This window comes from Carcharhinus amblyrhynchos, unplaced genomic scaffold, assembly GCF_965287045.1.
Source record: "Carcharhinus amblyrhynchos unplaced genomic scaffold, sCarAmb.v2.hapA scaffold_56, whole genome shotgun sequence".
Taxonomy (NCBI): domain Eukaryota; kingdom Metazoa; phylum Chordata; class Chondrichthyes; order Carcharhiniformes; family Carcharhinidae; genus Carcharhinus; species Carcharhinus amblyrhynchos.
In genome coordinates this window covers 111834-130586 of record NW_027649797.1, presented here as the reverse complement: position 1 = coordinate 130586, position 18753 = coordinate 111834, and the positions used below count along the sequence as shown (strand labels likewise).

At 42.8% G+C, this 18753-nt stretch overlaps 1 protein-coding gene across 3 annotated transcripts in view; it reads right to left on the bottom strand.

Annotated features, from left to right (window-relative positions):
* LOC145337667 (MORN repeat-containing protein 1-like) overlaps positions 1 to 18753 on the bottom strand; it is a 189933-nt gene that overhangs the window by 142278 nt on the left and 28902 nt on the right. For all 3 annotated transcript variants that reach the window (XM_080182483.1, XM_080182481.1, XM_080182482.1), the window contains exons 7-9: positions 11629 to 11725; positions 9589 to 9699; positions 1476 to 1596 (exon numbers count right to left, since the gene is read on the bottom strand). In XM_080182483.1, the coding sequence (XP_080038609.1) occupies positions 1476 to 1596; positions 9589 to 9699; positions 11629 to 11725 (329 nt within the window). The remainder of the gene's footprint in view (positions 1 to 1475; positions 1597 to 9588; positions 9700 to 11628; positions 11726 to 18753) is intronic.

Sequence of the window (18753 nt, the reverse complement as noted above, 5' to 3'; positions counted from 1 at the left end):
GAAATTCAGTTAACAATGTGAATTGAAACAGCTAGTCTCAGTAATACTGACCATGATTATCACTAAAGAAATCCGTCAACTGTCATAAGGAAGTCCGTCTGGTTCACTAATGTCCTTTAGAGAAGGAAATCTGCTGTTCTTACCTGGTCAGGCCTACAAGTGACTTCAGATCCACAGCAATGTGGTTGACTTTTAATGGCCCTCTAAAATAGTGTGTCACTCAGTTCAAGGGCAATTAGGGATGGGCAATAAATGCTGGCCTTACCAGCAATGCCCACATCCTGTGGAAGAATAAACAAAACAAAAAATCTGCACTGCATACAGATTAACTTCATGATCTGTCTATTCTGTGTATTTCACAAGGAGATTAGCTGCACATGTGTTAACACCCTCCCCTATATGATGTCCAGCATAATTTGTGACAGAAATGTGTGCAAACACGCTTAACACCATTTTAGTCTGCAATCAACATACATAGTGCCCATGAAGTCCAATTTTGTACTTTCCATCTTCTATGAACATCAGTCAGAAATCTCAATGCAGCCTGCCTGCCAAGTTTAAATGGTGGCAGGATCCTTAAGATTGCTGTCCCTTTACTGTCAGGTCGCCCAGGTAGAATACATTCCTCACTAAAAAATAGCACACAGAGGAATCACAGCTGCAAGGTGTTGTACATGGGACATTTTATATGGATTCTCTATCAGGGAAAGTGTCAAAAATATATTGCATCAAGAACCACGTATTTCAGAGTTAACTGTTTTCCTGATGACTCGATGGGTACATGCAGTGAATGGTACTGACCTACACCCTAGCCATGACATCTGCGGTTTTAACTAATCTGAGACAGGGCGAGTAAATGGACTACAATTGGCCTCAGAGATCCTGGGCAAAGGGAGTAAAGGAATTAGTCAAGGCTGCTGACCATCATCTAGTACAAGGGTTCTCAAACTGTGGGCACAACTTCAGAGACCCAATGATTACTGTCAAGAGGAGACTCTGGCAAGACAGTCCTAGAATCGGTGGTGAGGCCTCATTACATGTATGCTCAAACACTCCCCGATCCCCCACCACCACCCTGTCAACAGCTTATGTACCCCCACTCAGCAACTTGCACGCCCACTCAACAACTTGATAACATACGTCCCGCACTCGGCAATTTATGCCCCCACTCAATGACTCTCCCCAGTTCTTAATCTGGGGTTGTAACAATTTTCAAGCATTAAAGTGGAGTCACGGTCAGGAAAAGTTTGGTGACTCCCAATGCAAAGAATCTACATGTATATGTATGTCCATGGGTTCAATAAGGCGACAAATCAGTTTGAGGCACTTGAATAATTGAACACCATGCCAACATTTACTATCCAGGTTCACACATGATGATTAGCAACCTGGAATGAGAATGGTATCTTACGAGGGAAATGAGGAGATAAACAATTTGAATGAGGCAGGTCGGTATTATATCCTTATCCACTTACAATGGTGTTTCAAAAAGAGATTCTTCCAGATCCAGCATCTCCAGGAAGGTGTCACTGCCAGCTGGGGACAGCTTATTGTGCTTGACGCCTGCCCAGATCTGCAACACTCGCCCATTTTCAGCTAAAAAGAGACAAAAGCAAGTCATGATTAAGGCACTGATTTCCCTTTCAGTCCGTCTTCTATATATGAGCCAGTGACTGACCGGAGTGGCCTTGGCTCACAGTTCATGATCACATTGGCTACCCTAGCAACTTGGTTTTAGTTGCTCTTATATTTTGTGTCTGTTTGAATAGAGCTGTTGTCTCTTTGCCAGATAAAAAGTCTTGATGAGATAATTAGGTTCTGTGGGTATCAGCAATTTGAGGTACTTTGGAATTTATAGAGAACATGGATTCAGATCTGCCACATTGCCCATCAGGCTCAATGCTACAAAAGACAAAGGTTTTGGACACTCCTAGTTTATGAGGTCATCCAAACATCTGAATCACATTACAGGCTTGGAGAATACTAAATGGCCATTCAAATACCTTCTAAACTGCATTGTCTATATTCCAAAAGAGATCACACACAGTGTGCCACATTTTTTTCATTTTAAGTATAAACAAAAAATTATATTTTGCCCACCTCCATTTTGTTTTATGCACCCCATTTCCTGGCAAAGTGACCAGCTGTCAACCCAGTTCCAAATTTTGCTGGAAAACTCATTTACTCTTTCTCAGTGCATTAGCAAAAAGTTAAATATGTCCAATAACAGAGTTTTATTTATTTGCTAGTTCCATGCTCTTCCTCCTGAGAGTACCAACTCTTTGAATCGTAGAATCCCTCCAGTGTAGGAGAGGCCATTTGGCCCATTGAGTCTGCATCGACTCTCCGACAGAGTATTTTTGCCCAGGCCCGACATCCACCCTATTCCCATAACCCCATACATTTACCCCATTAATCCCCTTAACCTACACATCTTGTGACACTAATGGGCAATTTAGCATGGCCAAGTCACCTAACATGCACATCTTTTGGATTGTGGGAGGAAACTGGAGCACTCGGAAGAAGACAACAAAGACACGGGACAACATGCGAAATCCACTCGGTCACTTAAGGCTGGAATTGAACCAGATTCCCTGGAGCTGTGAGGCAGCAATGCTAACCACTGTGGCACCATGTTACCCTTCCTGGGGTACCTTGCCAAAAGGCTATTTTGTTTAAAGGGAGTGCAGCAAAGATTTATTGATTCCTGGGATGAGCGGATTGTCCCTTGAGAGGTTAAATAGACTAGGCCAATACTCTCTGGCGTTCAGAAGAACGAGAAGTAATGTAATTGAAATATAAAATTCTTCACGAGCTTGATAGGATGAATGCTGGCAGAACATTTCCCCCAGTTGGTCGGTGTACAACTAGGGGTCATAGTGTCAGAGTTAGGGGCTTAACAATGAGATGAGTAGAAATTTCAAAGGGCTGTGAATTCCTGGAGTTCTCGACCCAGAGATCTACAGATGCTCCATCATTAACTGTAGCCAAAGCAAAGATTAATACATTTTTTGGTACAAAGGGAATCAGAGATATGGGGATAATGTGCAGTTGACATAGAATATCAGCCACGATTACACTAAATTACAATCACGATGAATCAAACTCGGATGACAAAGAATTCCAGTTATGTCAAAACCACAGCCATTCCCACTCAGAGTGGGAATTCTATAGAATGATGCCTGTGCTGGGCAAAACTCCAAACTGGCTGTTCCAGGTTAGCCAAACTTGTCTAAACTTGACTGTAGCAACCAATCAGAGTGGAGTTAGACCACACAAGAGTGCAAAATCAAGGTGCACAGAGCAGAGAAAGGATGGGAAAACCTGAGGCATGGTTAAACCTGGGAGAAAGTTGACGGTGTTGTTGAGGATATTCTCATCTCCACTTCAATCCTGTAGAGAAATATGTGCTTCAACGTTGTAGAGGCTGATGAATGGCCGCCTGCTCAGCTGCCATGCCATGAAGGCCATCGAGATGTTCTGGAAATTTGCAACATAGCACAAAAACACTGAAAACATGTTTGACTTCACTGACAGCATGGCGGGCTGGGTCGGGCACAATGGAAAATAGCATGCCAAGCAGAAAAAGATTGCAGAGATTTTCCAGATCTCACTCCCGGAATTTCTCAATGCAAGGCCCCAGTTTTTTGCAAAGTCAGGTCATTCTAAGCTGTGAATAAAATGAATAAAGACTTTTTTTACATATTTAATGCTTTATTCTTTTTATTTGGCATCTGAACCTGTTATTTTTGGCACAGACCACATTTGCAGGCATATCAGGTTGCATAGAGATACATTCATGTGAGAATGGCTTGTACGAAACTCCTCTTAACCCAAATTTGGAGGCAGTTCCCCTGCGATTCAACTCAATGAGATTCTATTGTATGATGATGACTTGATGGGCTTCTTATTCCTTATTTTCATGACAGAGATTGTTGGCGGGCTATTTGGTTATGGGATGGCATCACAACTGAGTCCAATCTTGTCCTCAGCCCAACATGCAAGGGGTCATAGTTGTAGTGTAAGAGTGGGGAGGTTCCAGACAGAGATAAAAAAAAGCTTCTTCTCACAGAGGGTTGTGACTATGGAACTCACTGCCCCAGAGTGCAGTGGATGCAAAATCAATCTATGAATTCAAGAAAGTGATAGATAAATATTTGATCAAAAGCTGGATAAAGGGCTACGGGGAAAGGCAGGGAAGTGGAATTAGGAGATCAGCCATGATCATATAGAATGGCAGAGCGGCTTGAAAGGCTGAATTGTCTACTCTCGCTCCTAATTCCTATGTTCCTATGCAAACACACATGTACTTCCCAGCAGAGGCCAGCAGTGGGAATTATGACTGTTTCTCTCTTCCCTAGATTGGGATCTCTGAGGCTAACATAAGAACATAAGAAATAGGAGCAGGAGTAGGCCATCTAGCCCTTTGAGCCTGCCCCGCCAATCAATAAGATCATGGCTGATCTGTCGTGTCTCAGTTCCACATTCCCACCCTCTCCCCATAACCCTTAATCCCCTCTCTTATCAAAAACCCATCAACCCGCGTCTTAAAATTATTTAGCGAGGTAGCCTCCACCACTTCAACGGGCAGAGAATTCCAGAGATTCACCACCCTTTGAGTGAAGAAGTTCTTCCTCAACTCCTTTCTAAACCGCCCCCCCTTTATCTTGAGGCTGTGCCCCCTAGTCCTACTGTCCTTTCTGAGCGGGAAGAGTCTCTCCACCTCTATCCTATGCATCCCATTCATCATCTTATATGTCTCAATGAGATCTCCCCTCATTCTTCTAAACTCTAACGAGTAAAAGCCTAGTTTATTCAGCCTCTCCTCATAGCTCAACCCCTTCAACTCCGGCATCAGCCTAGTAAACCCCCTCTGCAATCCCTCCAAGGCCAAAATATCCTTGCATAAGTACGGCGACCAAAACTGCACACAGTACTCCAGCTGCGGCCTCACCAATGCCCTATACAGCCGCAGCAAGACCTCCCTACTTTTATATTCAATCCCCCTCGCTATGAAGGCCAGCATCCCATTCGCCTTCCTGACCACCTGCTGCACCTGCAGGCTGGGTTTTTGCGACTCATGCACAAGGATCCCGAGGTCCCTCTGCACCGTCGCCTGCTGCAGTTTTTCTCCACGTAAGCAATAATCCTTCCTACCATTATTCCTACCAAAGTGGACCACCTCGCACTTGCCAACATTAAATTCCATTTGCCATTTCCTGGCCCATTCGCCCAGCCTGTCTAGATCCTTCTGTAGACTCTCCACACCCTCCGCGCAATTTGCCGTTCCCCCAATCTTGGTGTCATCAGCAAATTTCAACACCATACACTCGGTTCCCTCCTCCAGATCATCTATATAAATGGTAAATAGCTGAGGCCCCAGCACCGACCCCTGGGGCACTCCACTAGTCACCAACCGCCAATCCGAATAGCACCCATTGACCCCCACTCTCTGCCTCCTATTTGACAACCAATCCTCTATCCACGCTAACACCCTACCCCCAACTCCATGTCCCCTGACCTTCTGCAATAACCTCTTGTGAGGTACCTTGTCAAACGCCTTCTGAAAATCAAGACAGACCACATCCACCGGCTTTCCTCTATCCACCGCCCTAGACACATCCTCATAGAACTCCAGTAAATTTGTCAGACACGACTTCCCCTTAACGAAAGTTGCAGAAAGTTCTGTCACTGCCCCAGTTCATACCCACTAACTCAGCCCCAGTGAAAAAGCTGAAAATACAAGTATGACACATTTATTAACCTGACAACAAAAAGAAATCCAGTATTTTTTCACATATATTTTTGTTGGCATAGCAACAAGAAGGCAATAAATTCTTTTGCACAGCTGGAATATAACATCTGTGCACTAGCAAGATTCTTGGTGGATTTTTCAGTTCGTAGCCATCAGTGGAGTGTTACCAGGTATCTGTTGTCACAACAATGGTTTCGAGTTATTGCTGCTATTATATGGGCAACAGATGGGTTGGTCACCTGACCGCGAGCAGATTAACCAGGCATTTTATAACTTCCACAGCGAACGCTATAACATCAGAGCGCTACGCCTGCCAAAAGGAAACATGAGAGAATCTGGCTGCCTCGTTTCTTCCCAAAGATAGCTGTGAGGGGAATACAACTCGATCCACTTCTTAACATTTTGGCAAAAGTAGATCACTGGAGGGAGATTTTACTGCACTATTGAGTAACTCTCCTGGTTACCCAACTGAATGCTACAAAAACATTTTGCCCAAGCTACCCAACCTGACTCAAAGCTGTTAACACATATCATTGATGCTGGAATGATGCCCAGCACCTGGAGGCAAGCCACGTTATAGCTTAGACATTAAGGAAAATCAAAAAGGATTTGTTAAATTCGACTCTTCGCACCTAATTTTCTCCTCTCCTTCTGAAGTTGCTGAATTTTGTTGGGCTATTGCCTCATGATTGACATCTGGTATCTCGCCCATGTGGCCACCCCTTCGTGTGCGCCTCAATGGTGAGTCACCGCAGACTATTTGAACGGAGAGAAGCCAAGTTTTGCTCTCACCAAATCTCCACACAGCAGGCTTCAGTGTTTGACAGCAATCAGGTAAGACAGGCCTGGTTGATTACTTTGCTGCCCCCCCTCCCTTCTCTTGTCCCAGGGACACTGATGCCAATTTACTGTTTCCACGGCTGCCCCGACTACTGGGGCCAATTTTCATCTTCGGGTCTATGTGATTTCTAAATGATTTAAAGCTGTTGCAAATCCCACCCGAAAGGTCAAATGCTAATAACACTCAATTCTCCAAAGTGTGCTCATTTGCATAATTATTCATTACACAGTGCAGGCTCTGATGGGTCCGGGGAAGTCACTGGCGTTAGGAGATGAACATTGTAAGTAAGTTATAATTAAAGGAATGGGAACAATTTACACTCGGAAACAATGCCAAATAACAAGTATCATCAATTCTTCTTATTGAGGAAAAGAAGAGTTTTGCCTGCTGTGGCCAATCAAGTCAACAGTGAAAACAGCTCAGAATTCACTTCCTCTGTTTCTCCATGCCTCAGGGAAAAACTCTCTCTATGCCATTCTACAGAGCTGAACTAAGTTCAACATATGGGAAATATCTTTAGAGACGCCACTCCCTAGCACAGCTTCAGAAATGTGTTTGTCCTGGTGTGTGTGGCAGAGCTTCACACTGGGCAGAATTATCGGAGAAGCAAGAGGCATTTGTTTCTATTAATACAAGTTGGATGAGCAGAACTCCATAGTGAGCCTATCGCTATGGATCCGACTCTCTCTATAAACAAAGCAGACTATCATCGGCCCACAGGGAGATCTGTCTCCACAGGCCCCACTTGCAAGCTCTAACTCTTAAAAAGCTGGACAAGTGCCAGTTTATAGTAAGGGCTGTCTCTGCAGGCCTCCTTTATTGTCTCATTTCTATAATAAAGCTGAACAAGCACCAGTCTATAGCAGCCGGTCTTGACAGTCCCACATATGCTCTCTCTGCAATTTAAAAAAGCTTTTCTTCAAGTTTCACCCTGTGTCTTCATAGTTCCTTTCTAAATTCAATATTTGGCATGATCTTATACTTTCCCCTCTTTCTCTTTCTTTTCATTCCTGTCTATTGTTCACAGGTCTTTTCTCTCTCTCTTTAACCTTGCAGCCTGCTTTTTATTTTATTCTTCACTATGCTTTCCCTTCCTACCTATCTGTTTCTCAGGTCTCATAGCATAGCAGCTCTCTGCGCCAAATATATCAGCTCTAGCATGCTGATTTCAGGTCAGCTTGTTTATATAACTATTGTCCTTTATTAGCTTCATTGGCTTCTGTTAGAATTATAGAATCCCAAAATGTAGAAGGCCCATCAAGCCTGCACTGACAACAATCCCACCCAGGTGCTATCCCTGTAACCTCATGTATTTACCCTGTTAATCCCCCTGACACTAAGGGACAATTTAGCATGGCCAATCCACCTAACCCACGAAACTTTGAACTGTGGGAGGGAACCAGAGCACTCAAAGGAAACCCATGCAGACGTGGGGAAAATGTGCAAACTCCACACAGACAGTCACTCAAGGCTGGAATTGAACCCTGATGTTGTGAGGCAGCAGTGCTCACCACAGTGCCGCCCCTGTTGTTCAATTCCAAAATCTCTATTTGCACCTTTATCTTTATTCCCATTTCCTTTCTGACATTTGCTAAAAAAATTCACCTAGGCAGCTCTTTTTCCTTGCATGAGCCTTGACATTAATTGCTAACAGGGCATTCCACCATGGGGGTCACCTTATCTGGATTTGATCTTGTCCTCAACTGACATCCAAATACATGTCCTTTCCTACTTGAGTCACCGGCTCACTGTCCAGATCAGGTGCTTGGTCTGTATTTCTCAGTTTTATGTCAGACAACGAGCCAACAGTGGAAGAAGCCATGCCAATTTACTTTGAACCCACCCAGTTCAGCAGACGAGTAGAAAATGGGCATGATCAGACTGCATTTACCTATGAATTAGACACCACTCTGCTCATTGTAAACAAGGCATTGGGTGCAATAGTACAAAGTCAGATCAGCATCAAGTCCTTTCAGGGCTCACAAATTTGTGAGCATTTGTAGGAAATGCTCTCATAGCCTGACAGTTTGTTCCTTCCAAAAATTAGTCTTTTTGTTGCCAGCCAGCCAGCTTGTCAGTTTGGGTTTGGTTTGGATCAGTTTTGCTAGTGGGAAACCAGTGTTGCAACTGACAGGTCCTAGCCATTAGCAAGCATTTGCTGTCTGTGAAATAAATTAAATTGGAGTCTTGCTCTTTCAGGTACCCTTTGCGCATTTAAAAGATGTGAAATTAGGTCATCTGCTGCAGGCTGTCGTGCGTGACATCTAGCGATGCACAATCCAAGATAATGGGAGCAAGCGGCTGCTTTATTCACACCTCCCAGCCCCATTAGTCTTTTTTTCCCAAAAAGAATTCCTGTGCAGGTTTAACATTTCTCTACATGCTATTAAAGACAGAATAAAGCCTTAAAGGAGTATAAAAATACATTAGAACATTGGTACTAGCTCACCAAATAATAATAGACTGTTTCTGAGACCAGTTATTCTTACTATGTGGAGAAATTCTGCTTTTTTCCAACCACATGGTGTCTGCTGCACCTTATCCTGAATAGTGAACTCCGCCAGAGCTATTTCATGTCCTCTGTTCTCAGGGTGCTCACTCCGCTGTTGGAGTTTGGTTCATCACCCAACTGGTAATTCCTGCCAGTCTATGGAACTGGAGTAGGGGTTGCTGGTGGGAGGTGGTGGTACTAGGAGCAGAAAGGAAAAGCATCACATCCAAGCTTAATCCTGTTCTTGCCCAACATTTATGTTCTTTCCGATTGGGCCCACCACAAAGTGATCAGCAGCATTGAAGCCAAATGCAACTGCGCAGCTGTTACCCCAAATGGGGTTAGACAACTAGGCAGCAAGGCTTTCCAAACCTGTATAACTTGGTTCCACGATAGACAGTGCATGTGCCCACCAAGCCACTTAGGCAGTGGTAAGTCTTGAATGGTGTTTGCCTGTGATATCTGGAAGCCCTGCAATTAGGATAATGGATGGTTCCTTACCTTTCACAAGCTTTCCTTCATTGTTTTGGAGCTGAACTTCAATGGTAAATGGAAACCCCTGCACCACCTCTCGTATTTCCTCACCAAGGATCACCAGCTTACTGGCTTCAGCTTTTTCCAAAAAGAAACAGATTCCATTATTTGTAAGGTATTGTTAGTCTCACACTGTAAGGTGAGCAACACCAGATTTTATTTAGAAAACATCACAAAGCCTGCAAGGAATGCAGTACTCAAGGTGTGATCTGATCACTGTACTATTTGAACATGACTGCCTCAGGCTTGTACACTTCCTTTCTAACTATATGGTTTGGCATTCTTTTTGTTTTGTTTATTGTTGCTTTGCTGTGATCGAACTTGTGGAGTGTCAAGAACATTAATACATCCAGATCCTTCAACCTTATCCCTAGCTCTTTGGCAACCATTTTTCTTCTGCTCACTGCCCTTGTTCTTCTAGGTGGTAGATATTGTGGGTTCAGAAGATGTTTTCAAAGAAACCTTGGTCAGTCGTTGCAGTGCATCTTGTAGATGGTACACATTGCTGCCACTGTGAATTGGTGGTGGAGGGAGTGAATGTTTAAGCTGGTAGTTGAGGTGACAATCACTCTGTCCTGGATGGTGTCGAGTTTCTTCAGCTCATTGACTCATTCAAGCAAGTGGAGAACATTTCATCAAATTCCTGACTTGTGTCTTGGAGATGGTGGAAATATTTTGGACGTCAGTAGGTGAGATACTCACCTCAGTATAACCAGCCACTGACCTGTTCATCTAGCCACAGTAATTCCATGGCTAGTCCAACTTGTAAAAAGTCTGACAACACCAGGTTTAAGTCCAACTGATTTATTTGATAGTAAACTCACAAGCTTTCGGGGTTTGTCTCTTCCTCAGGTGAATGGAGAGTTCTGGCCTCTGGCACAGCATATAAAGCATAGACTTTTTACTGTGTTTACCCCAGTCCAACACCAGCATATCCACATCATAGTCCAGCTTGATCAAAGAGGTAAGTTTCAAGGAGCATTTTAAGGGAAGAATGGGAGATGGAGAGGCAGAGAGGTTACAGGGAAGGAATTTGGAAGTTTAAAGTCATGGCAGCAGAAAGTGCAGCCGCCAATGGTGGAACGATTAAAATCGAGGATGTTGAAGAGACCAGAATTGAAGGAGAGGAGATGCCTTGAAAGTTAAAGGACTAGAGGAAGTCATAGAGATAGAGAGGGGTTTGAAAATAAGGATTTTTAAATTGAAGCTTTTTTTATCCAAGACCCAATATTGGTCAGACAGCCCAGGGTTGATGGATGAAATGGACTTGATACAAGTTAGGACAGTAGCAAAGTTTTGGATGACCTCAAGCTTATGGAGTGGAGGATGCTGATCAAGAACAAATTGGAACAGGCTAGTGTAGAAGTTATAAAGACTGAGATACTTTAAATCCAGTCTCCGCCCTTTCCTGGCTTGAGGTATTCTACAAACAACTAGCCTCAGCAGCAGCAACTCAATGTTCTGTCTTTTTTAATGACACTTTTCCCCTCATCTCCCTTAAAGCACTGAGTCTTGCTGGGCTTCAGTTTTACAGGAACGTGCAGGGTAACCATAATTCATCTGTAATAACTGACGGTACACAGTGACAAACTATTCCATCACTACATATATCACAGAGAGTTTGATTGGATTTTCAACAATTGTCCACATATTTGCACTTCCAACTGGAGTTGGGTGTGGGATGATATCCCCCTCCAACACAAAGAAAATCAGAATCAACCCCAAGAATGTTTCACAAACATTTGTTAAGTGCAGCAGTTTGGCCAGTTTACATTATAATTTTGGAGCTGAAATATAAAACGCAGAAAGCAGAGCTGTCTGGCATGACTATAGATAATACGCTGAAAAGGGAAAAAAAACACTAAGAAAGCTTGTCCTCGAAATTGTCATTCAAATCTAAACCTCTTCCTTCATCATTGCAACAACATAGACAGGACAATAATTAACCAATGACTGTATTATCAGTGCCACACGTGCAATTGGTAATATAGTCTATAGACTACGCACCGGCAGGACGACCATTGATCCACATTCCATTGTAAGTGACTCCACTGCAATGAATCATAGAGCCTTGTCCATTAAAAAGGTCATTTCTCCACTGTCCCTGAAATGAAAGGAAAAGGTTTCAACCACTGTATAATATTGCCCACAGAACCATATCCCCACATAATTAAAACCACCCGCAGAACCATAATGCTCCTATAAAACAAATCTTCACAGAACTATACCCCTCAGGATAGAATCCTATCCTCCACAGAACCATGCATCTCTCCAATACCATATGTCCACATTGATAGAAGATGGTAGAGGGAGCTTGCCACTGCATCTAACAGCACTGTACCTAATTTGGGAATCTTTGCTGTTTGCACTGTCAAAATGTAACGTGCTCCAATCCCAGTTCTTCATCTAAAAGAGCACAAAATTTACTAAGCTATACATGATCTCATAAATGTGACTAAGTTTAGAGCAGTGATCAGAAACTCTGTGTAAATGCCACCTGTAAACAAATGAGACAAGCACTCAACAGGTCATATCTGTCCCTCCCATTATTAGCTGTTCCTCTCCTGAGTGTGTTGCCTTTTTTCACCTTCCATTTTCACAGGTGTCAGCATCAGGTGTCAGTGGTTAGCACTGCTGTCTCTCAGTGCCATGGACCCAGGTTCAATTCTGACCTTGGGTGACTACGTGAAGTTTGCATATTATCTGTGGCTGTGTGGGTTTCCTCCGGGTGCTCCTGTTTCCTCCCACATTCCAAAGATGTGCCAGTTAGGTTGATTAGCCATACCAGGGGGATTAGCAGGGTAAATACATAGGGTTACAGGGATAGGGCCTGGGTAGGATTGTTGTCGGTGCAGACTCGATGGGCCGAATGGCCTCCTTCTGCTCTGTAGGGATTCTATGATTCTATCTGTCTACCATTTCATTCAAAATGGCCATTCTTCAAATGAGAGCCTAGACAGTGAGTGTTGGCTATCGACAGTGGGAGCATCTCAATGCCAAGCTTGTTATATTGGTGGGGAGGACTTGCTACTGTCAATTTGTTTGAACTGACTCTTAGGTGCCTTCACTGTCCCCTCTGCATACACTACCTACGCATAGTAATGCTGAGACCCAGGGACAGTTGCAAAACCACAGGTCAAATGAACTTCTTTAATTTTTTAATTGCCTTGTTGATTTATAGAGGGGACTGCTTGCCAAAAGTGAATGTGCTTCATTGGTTATGCTTCACTTTACATGGCCTGGCTGGTTGGCATTGGATCTGATGCCCAGAGATGAAAGAATAGCACTAGAACATACTGTGCCACTCTGCCCCTGAGCACAACATAAGTATTGGTGGTTTCCAAAGCAACTCTGGTGATAAATTGTGTGGAGCAGGCAGCTTTTAACCCATGAAGGATGTTAGTGTACAATCAAATCAGTCAGCCTTTAAATAACACTAGTCTGATTCCCGCAGGTACTCCTAAGAAAGGATCCAGGGAGATAAAGTGAACATGCTTCTTGAGAGAGACTGGAATGTACGGAGAACGTATTCCCATCAACTTAATTCCCTAAAATTTCACAGATGAGAGGATCCATAAGAATGCCGAGCTGTTGCTTGCAGTAAGCAATCAGGGCTGAATGAGTAGGTGTGGACAAAAGGACGATCTCCTTTGGGAAAGATCGCAACCAACAAAACCTTCTATACTCCAAACATTTGAGACAATCACAGTAAAATGTTTGCTTTAGACTCTTAGCCGAAGCCTGACAGATGCCGAATAGACATACAACAGAACATTTGAAATAGGAACAGGAGTAGGCCATAGGGCCCCTAAAGTCTGTTCCTTTGTTCAAAAGATCACGACTGATTCTCAACCTCAGATCCTATCCTCATAACCCCTTGTTCCCCTACTGCCCAAAATCTATCAATTTCAATCCTGAATATACTTAACAGCTGAGTATCCACAGCCTGCCCTGCCAGTTGAGGAGGAACTTCTTCACTCAAAGGGTGGTGAATCTCTGGAATTCTCTGCCCGTTGAAGTGGTGGAGGCTGCCTCGCTAAATATTTTTAAGAAGCGGGTTGATGGGTTTTTGATAAGAGAGGGGATTAAGGGTTATGGGGAGAGGGCGGGAAAGTGGAACTGAGCCACGACAGATCAGCCATGATCTTATTGAATGGCGGGGCAGGCTCGAAGGGCCAGATGGCCTACTCCTGCTCCTATTTCTTATGTTCTTATGTTCTTATAACCTGCCAGCTGAAAATAATCCATTGTTTCCACTCTATGTTTCCTATTGATTAACCTATCCTCAAACCAAACAAATATATTGTTGCTAAAAGTGACTGTGCATCCTGAAGAAATAGGGTACTAGCCCTAACCCAGTCCATTTAAAATCTGTGTGAATAATCCCTCTAGACCTCAGTCCTTGACCAGGACATACAGTTCGTCTACACCTCTATCCTGGTGAAGGACAGAGGTGTAGAAGGATTGCATAGCCTGGTGAGGACAGAGGTGTAGAAGAACTGGATGTCCTGGTGAAGGACAGAGGTGTTGACGAACTGGATGTCCTGGTGAAGGGCAGAGGTGTAGATGGACTGTATGTCCTGGTCAGAGATAAAGGTGTAGAGGGATTCCATGGCCTGATGAGGGACAGAGGTGTAGAGACCATGGCCATGCAGTCTCTCTACACCTCTGTCTCTGACCAGGATGTACAGTCCGTCTACACCTCTACCCTTCACCAGGTCATACAGTCTGTCTATACCTGTCTCTCAACAGGACACCCTGTCCCTCTACACCTCTTTTCCTCATTAGGACGCAGACTGGGTAGCAAACCTTTCTGGTCTGTATACTTAGTGATGCACTGGTCAATGCACTTGGAAACAGAGTCACTAATGGCAGCTGTATTTGAATGTTTTGTCCATTCTTAACCTTTTGTACATAACAGAATGCCCCTGTGTCTATTGAACACAAAGGAAAACAATCAACTCCCTGGAATATTTTCAATAAAACGCATGCATGGAAACAGATTGCCAAGAGGGAATTATAAGAGAGGAATCCACTCCAGGATTTCAGAAGTATGAAGAGGAAAGTGAGAAGAATGTTTTCTCCCTCCACACAGATGGTTATTACAACATGGAATACTTTACCTCGAGGGGCTGTTGAGGTACAGACCGTAACATTATTTAAAGGGGAACTGGGTAAGCATTTAAAAAGAATATAAAATAAAAGAAGGAAAGGGTAGAGAAATGGAATTTGAGTAGATAGCCTTAATGGTAGTGTAAGTAATGGTGCAATAGAATGAATGGTCCTTTCCTATCATTTTATTACAGCTCAAATTTAATTACAAAGCTTCAATCCATTTATGGATTATTTAAATGTTATTCTGGTCTCAATGTCCTGAAAGTCAAGGGAGGCATGTATATATTTATCAAAATTTAACAAAAAAAGTCAAATTTAGGGATGACAATGCAAGGGAATGAGATATTTTCCACTGTTTGAATCCAGGCTTAACAGTGAGAATTCCTAAGTTGGACAGAGGTTAGGTGTGTGATAAAGTTCCCAATGCACTGTCTTAATTACACATCTAACCTCAGCTTTAGGACAGTATCATCACTTAATTGATGTATCATTTCCAGCCATTCTTATAGCTTCCTACTCATAGGATTATTAAAGAGTTTCAGTGTGGTCGTTGGCCAATGAGGATCTGGGTGTGGCCTCCCAGTCAATTTGTGTAGGCCTCCCACAGCTGGACAAGTAACACATTCTCATCGTATTAGTCTGAGCCTGAAGGGCAGATAACTTATTGTGGCATCAGTTTGGAGAATGTTGAATTTAGAAAGTTATTTTTCTTCCATTTCCTCATTAAATAAATAAAACAGACTACTTAAATAGAAGCAAATTACTATGAATTCTGGAATCTGAAGTAAAAGCAGAAAACTGGATGTCACAGTAGTGCTGACAGCATCTGTGGAGAGAATAGAGCTAACATTTTGAGACTGGATCACCCTTCATCAGCCTATCGAAATATTGTTCATTTGTGCCATGCCACTTATTTCCTCATTCAAGTGGTCCCCTGCATATGTCAGCTTTGACAGGCTACCTGCGTGTGAAGGACATCACAGCTAAATATGATCTTGCCCTCTCCTCGCAATCATTCGCCCTTATTTCCAGCAGGGAGGTGAGAAGCAGGAACCTGGGTCTTCACGTATGATTACAAACGTAGATTGTACACCACGGAAACTGGCCGTTTTGGTGTTTTATGCCTCACATCAGTCACCTCCCAACCTACAATTGTGTGCTCATGAACTAGATATGCCAGTACCCCTTCTATGTTTATTTTAGCTTACACTCCATCTGTATCCAGTTTAGAGTTGGTAGGATATCTCCTCTCTGCCACTTCTAAGGTTCTAAAGTGAACTGAGGTTCAGTTTCCTAACCAAGATAGTGCCATAATGAGTTACTAAATTGACAACAATCTTCCTCAGGGAACCTGCAGAAGGTGGTAAAGCCTGGGGAAGACAAATGTCAAGCTGGACTGTTCCTCTTAAGGTCAAGGTTCAGGCATGTGATTGAGGTAGAGAAAATCTTGTCCCTCCCTAACCACAGGATGGTCAGGTGAACTCCAGTGCTGCCAGGCTTAACTCAGCCAGCGATAAACTGAAACTTCCATCAATAAAGAGCTTCATCAAAGTTTTGAAGGAAAGAATGCACCTTTATATAGCACTTCCTCACACCTTCAGGGCATGTCAAAGTGCTTCACACCCAATAACCTCATAGACAGAGATAGAAAGAGGAACATTGAGAATTCTTTGTGAAGAGAAGAAGCAACCATTCTCAGGAAGAAGTCAGGTTTTCCTTTTTGACAGAAAAGGAGAGCTCCTGAAGGACCTTGCAAGCTGGCCAAAACAGTCTAATACCTGAAAAGCTGAGTGTAATAGTTCAGGGGCAATAACGAGCCGGGTGTCTTCGCAGAGTTGGCCAAACCGTGTACCAAGAAGTTATTGGTTGGTCAGTTAAAACACTGAAAAGCTACATCATCACAACTGTTGTGACCCTAGGGAGGAGAGTTTGTAGAAATGTGTCTTGCTGATGATAATTGTAGCCATGAAAGTCAAAAGGTGAAATCTGTTGAAGAACGGGACCTCCTGACCGACCTTGTGTAATAAAGGACCGCATATTGTGGAAAAGTGTGGTTGTATAGTGCCACACATGTGCAGGGAGTGATGTGGATGCTTGTGGTTACACTAGATATGTCTTGATTGTGTCAACTATTTAAAGTGAAATTGATTTGAAGCAACATTTACCTGTCAGTTCATGTTTAATTTATATTGATTCAGATTTGTGTTAAAGTAAATGTTGCAAAAGGTGAAATCTTGTTGGTGATTTCATCTTTGACGATTGTTTAATAACTGTATTTAGGTTTACAGTTCGCCCATGGGGATCACAACATCAGAAGCAGCATTGTAACGTCATCTTTGTGGAAAACTGGCAAACTATCTGAAAGACGTACTTGCTCTGTCTCTATAACACACCAAAGCACAGAATTTAACAGAGAGCTCTAATAGTGAAGTTAAACGTTATGAAGGGCTTGATAGAATAGATACCAAGAAACTCTTAATATTCTCTATCCTGTTTTGTTCAAACCCTTCCAAAACCTTTCTTGCAACCCCTTCCAGCTGTACAACTCCTTGAGAACTCTGTACACTAACAATTCTAACCTCTTCAGCATCTCCACCATTGGCTGCGGTGCCTTAAGGCATCTCGGCCCTAAACTCTGGAATTGCCTTCATAAACTTCTCTACTTTGGTCTCCTTCATTAAACCTGCCTCAGTCACCTGTCTCAATATCTCTTTTGGTGAACTATTGCAAATTTTGTCCAATAACAGTCCTGTGAAATGTCATTGGATATTTTACTATGTTAAAGACTCTATAGGAATGCAAGTTGTTTTTTCTTAACTATATGAATTACGTTGTAATGTTAAGGTTGGCATAACTGAAAAAAAATCTTGGATTCTACAATTGGAAAAATATATACTAAATGGGCTTAAATCTTAAAAATAACTAGGTTTGTTCCACGGCATAAAATTGTTATCACTTGATTACTCATAAAAGGAGAATTCAGAAACAGTAATCTAGTCTGATGCTTATGGTGCTGGTCTAATAACTCAGAAGTTGTGAATTCACATTGCACTATGACCAGGGGGTGACATGGTAGCACAGCAGTTAGCTCTGCTGCTCCACAGCATCAGGAACTGGGGTTTGATTCCTGGATTAAATCCCTGTCTGTGTGGAGTTTGCACGTTCTCCCTGCATCTGCGTGGGTTTCCTCCCGATGCTCAGGTTTCCTCCCACATTCTGAAAGATACTGGTTAGGTGCATTGACCTGAATCAGTGTCGGACTATGGCGACTAGGGGAATTTCACAGTAATTTCATTGCAGTGTTAATGTAAGCCTTACTTGTGACCAATAAATAAATAAATTTTAACTTTATTTATTAAATAAATAAAACCAGCAGTGAAATACATATCACTGTGGTAACAGGAGGTGGGCAATGAATGGGTAAAGTGCTTTGGGGAACAGACTTGGAGGAGTTACTAAGCCTGACAGTGGAAGAAAACTGAACTAGCGTAAGTGGAACAAAGTCAATTAGACCCTGTGTGCTTCAGCAGTTGTGTCATTTTGAAAGTGTAGGTGACTTTCAGCTCCCTTTGCGCTGTAACACACAGCAACTCCATGCAGTCAGTTCCCAAACTAATTTTATCATTCAGCTTCAGCAAACAAAAAAAACATACAAATCAGCAGAAATAGAGTCAAACTCACATAGAACTAGAGAATCCTAAATCTGTCCTTGTTTAAAGCTCCCTACACTTAAAAAATGCTTTTCTTGTCTGTAGTGCTGACAGTGGGGTTTTGGAAATTTTTTCTGAAAAGCACTTAGCAAAACAATTCTGTAATAATCCAGTGACTGGGTAATGAATCATGTCTGAGTACTAGCGGCTGGGACTGTGGAGTTTTGCGTGGGGAATTACTATCTGCCTATAAGAATGAATGTTTGGATTTGCTGCAAATATCTCTCTGCATGTTAGTTGCCGAAGACCAGTGCAAACAACACTTAATCATTTCCAAACTCTCAACTGCACTATGACAAATATGTGA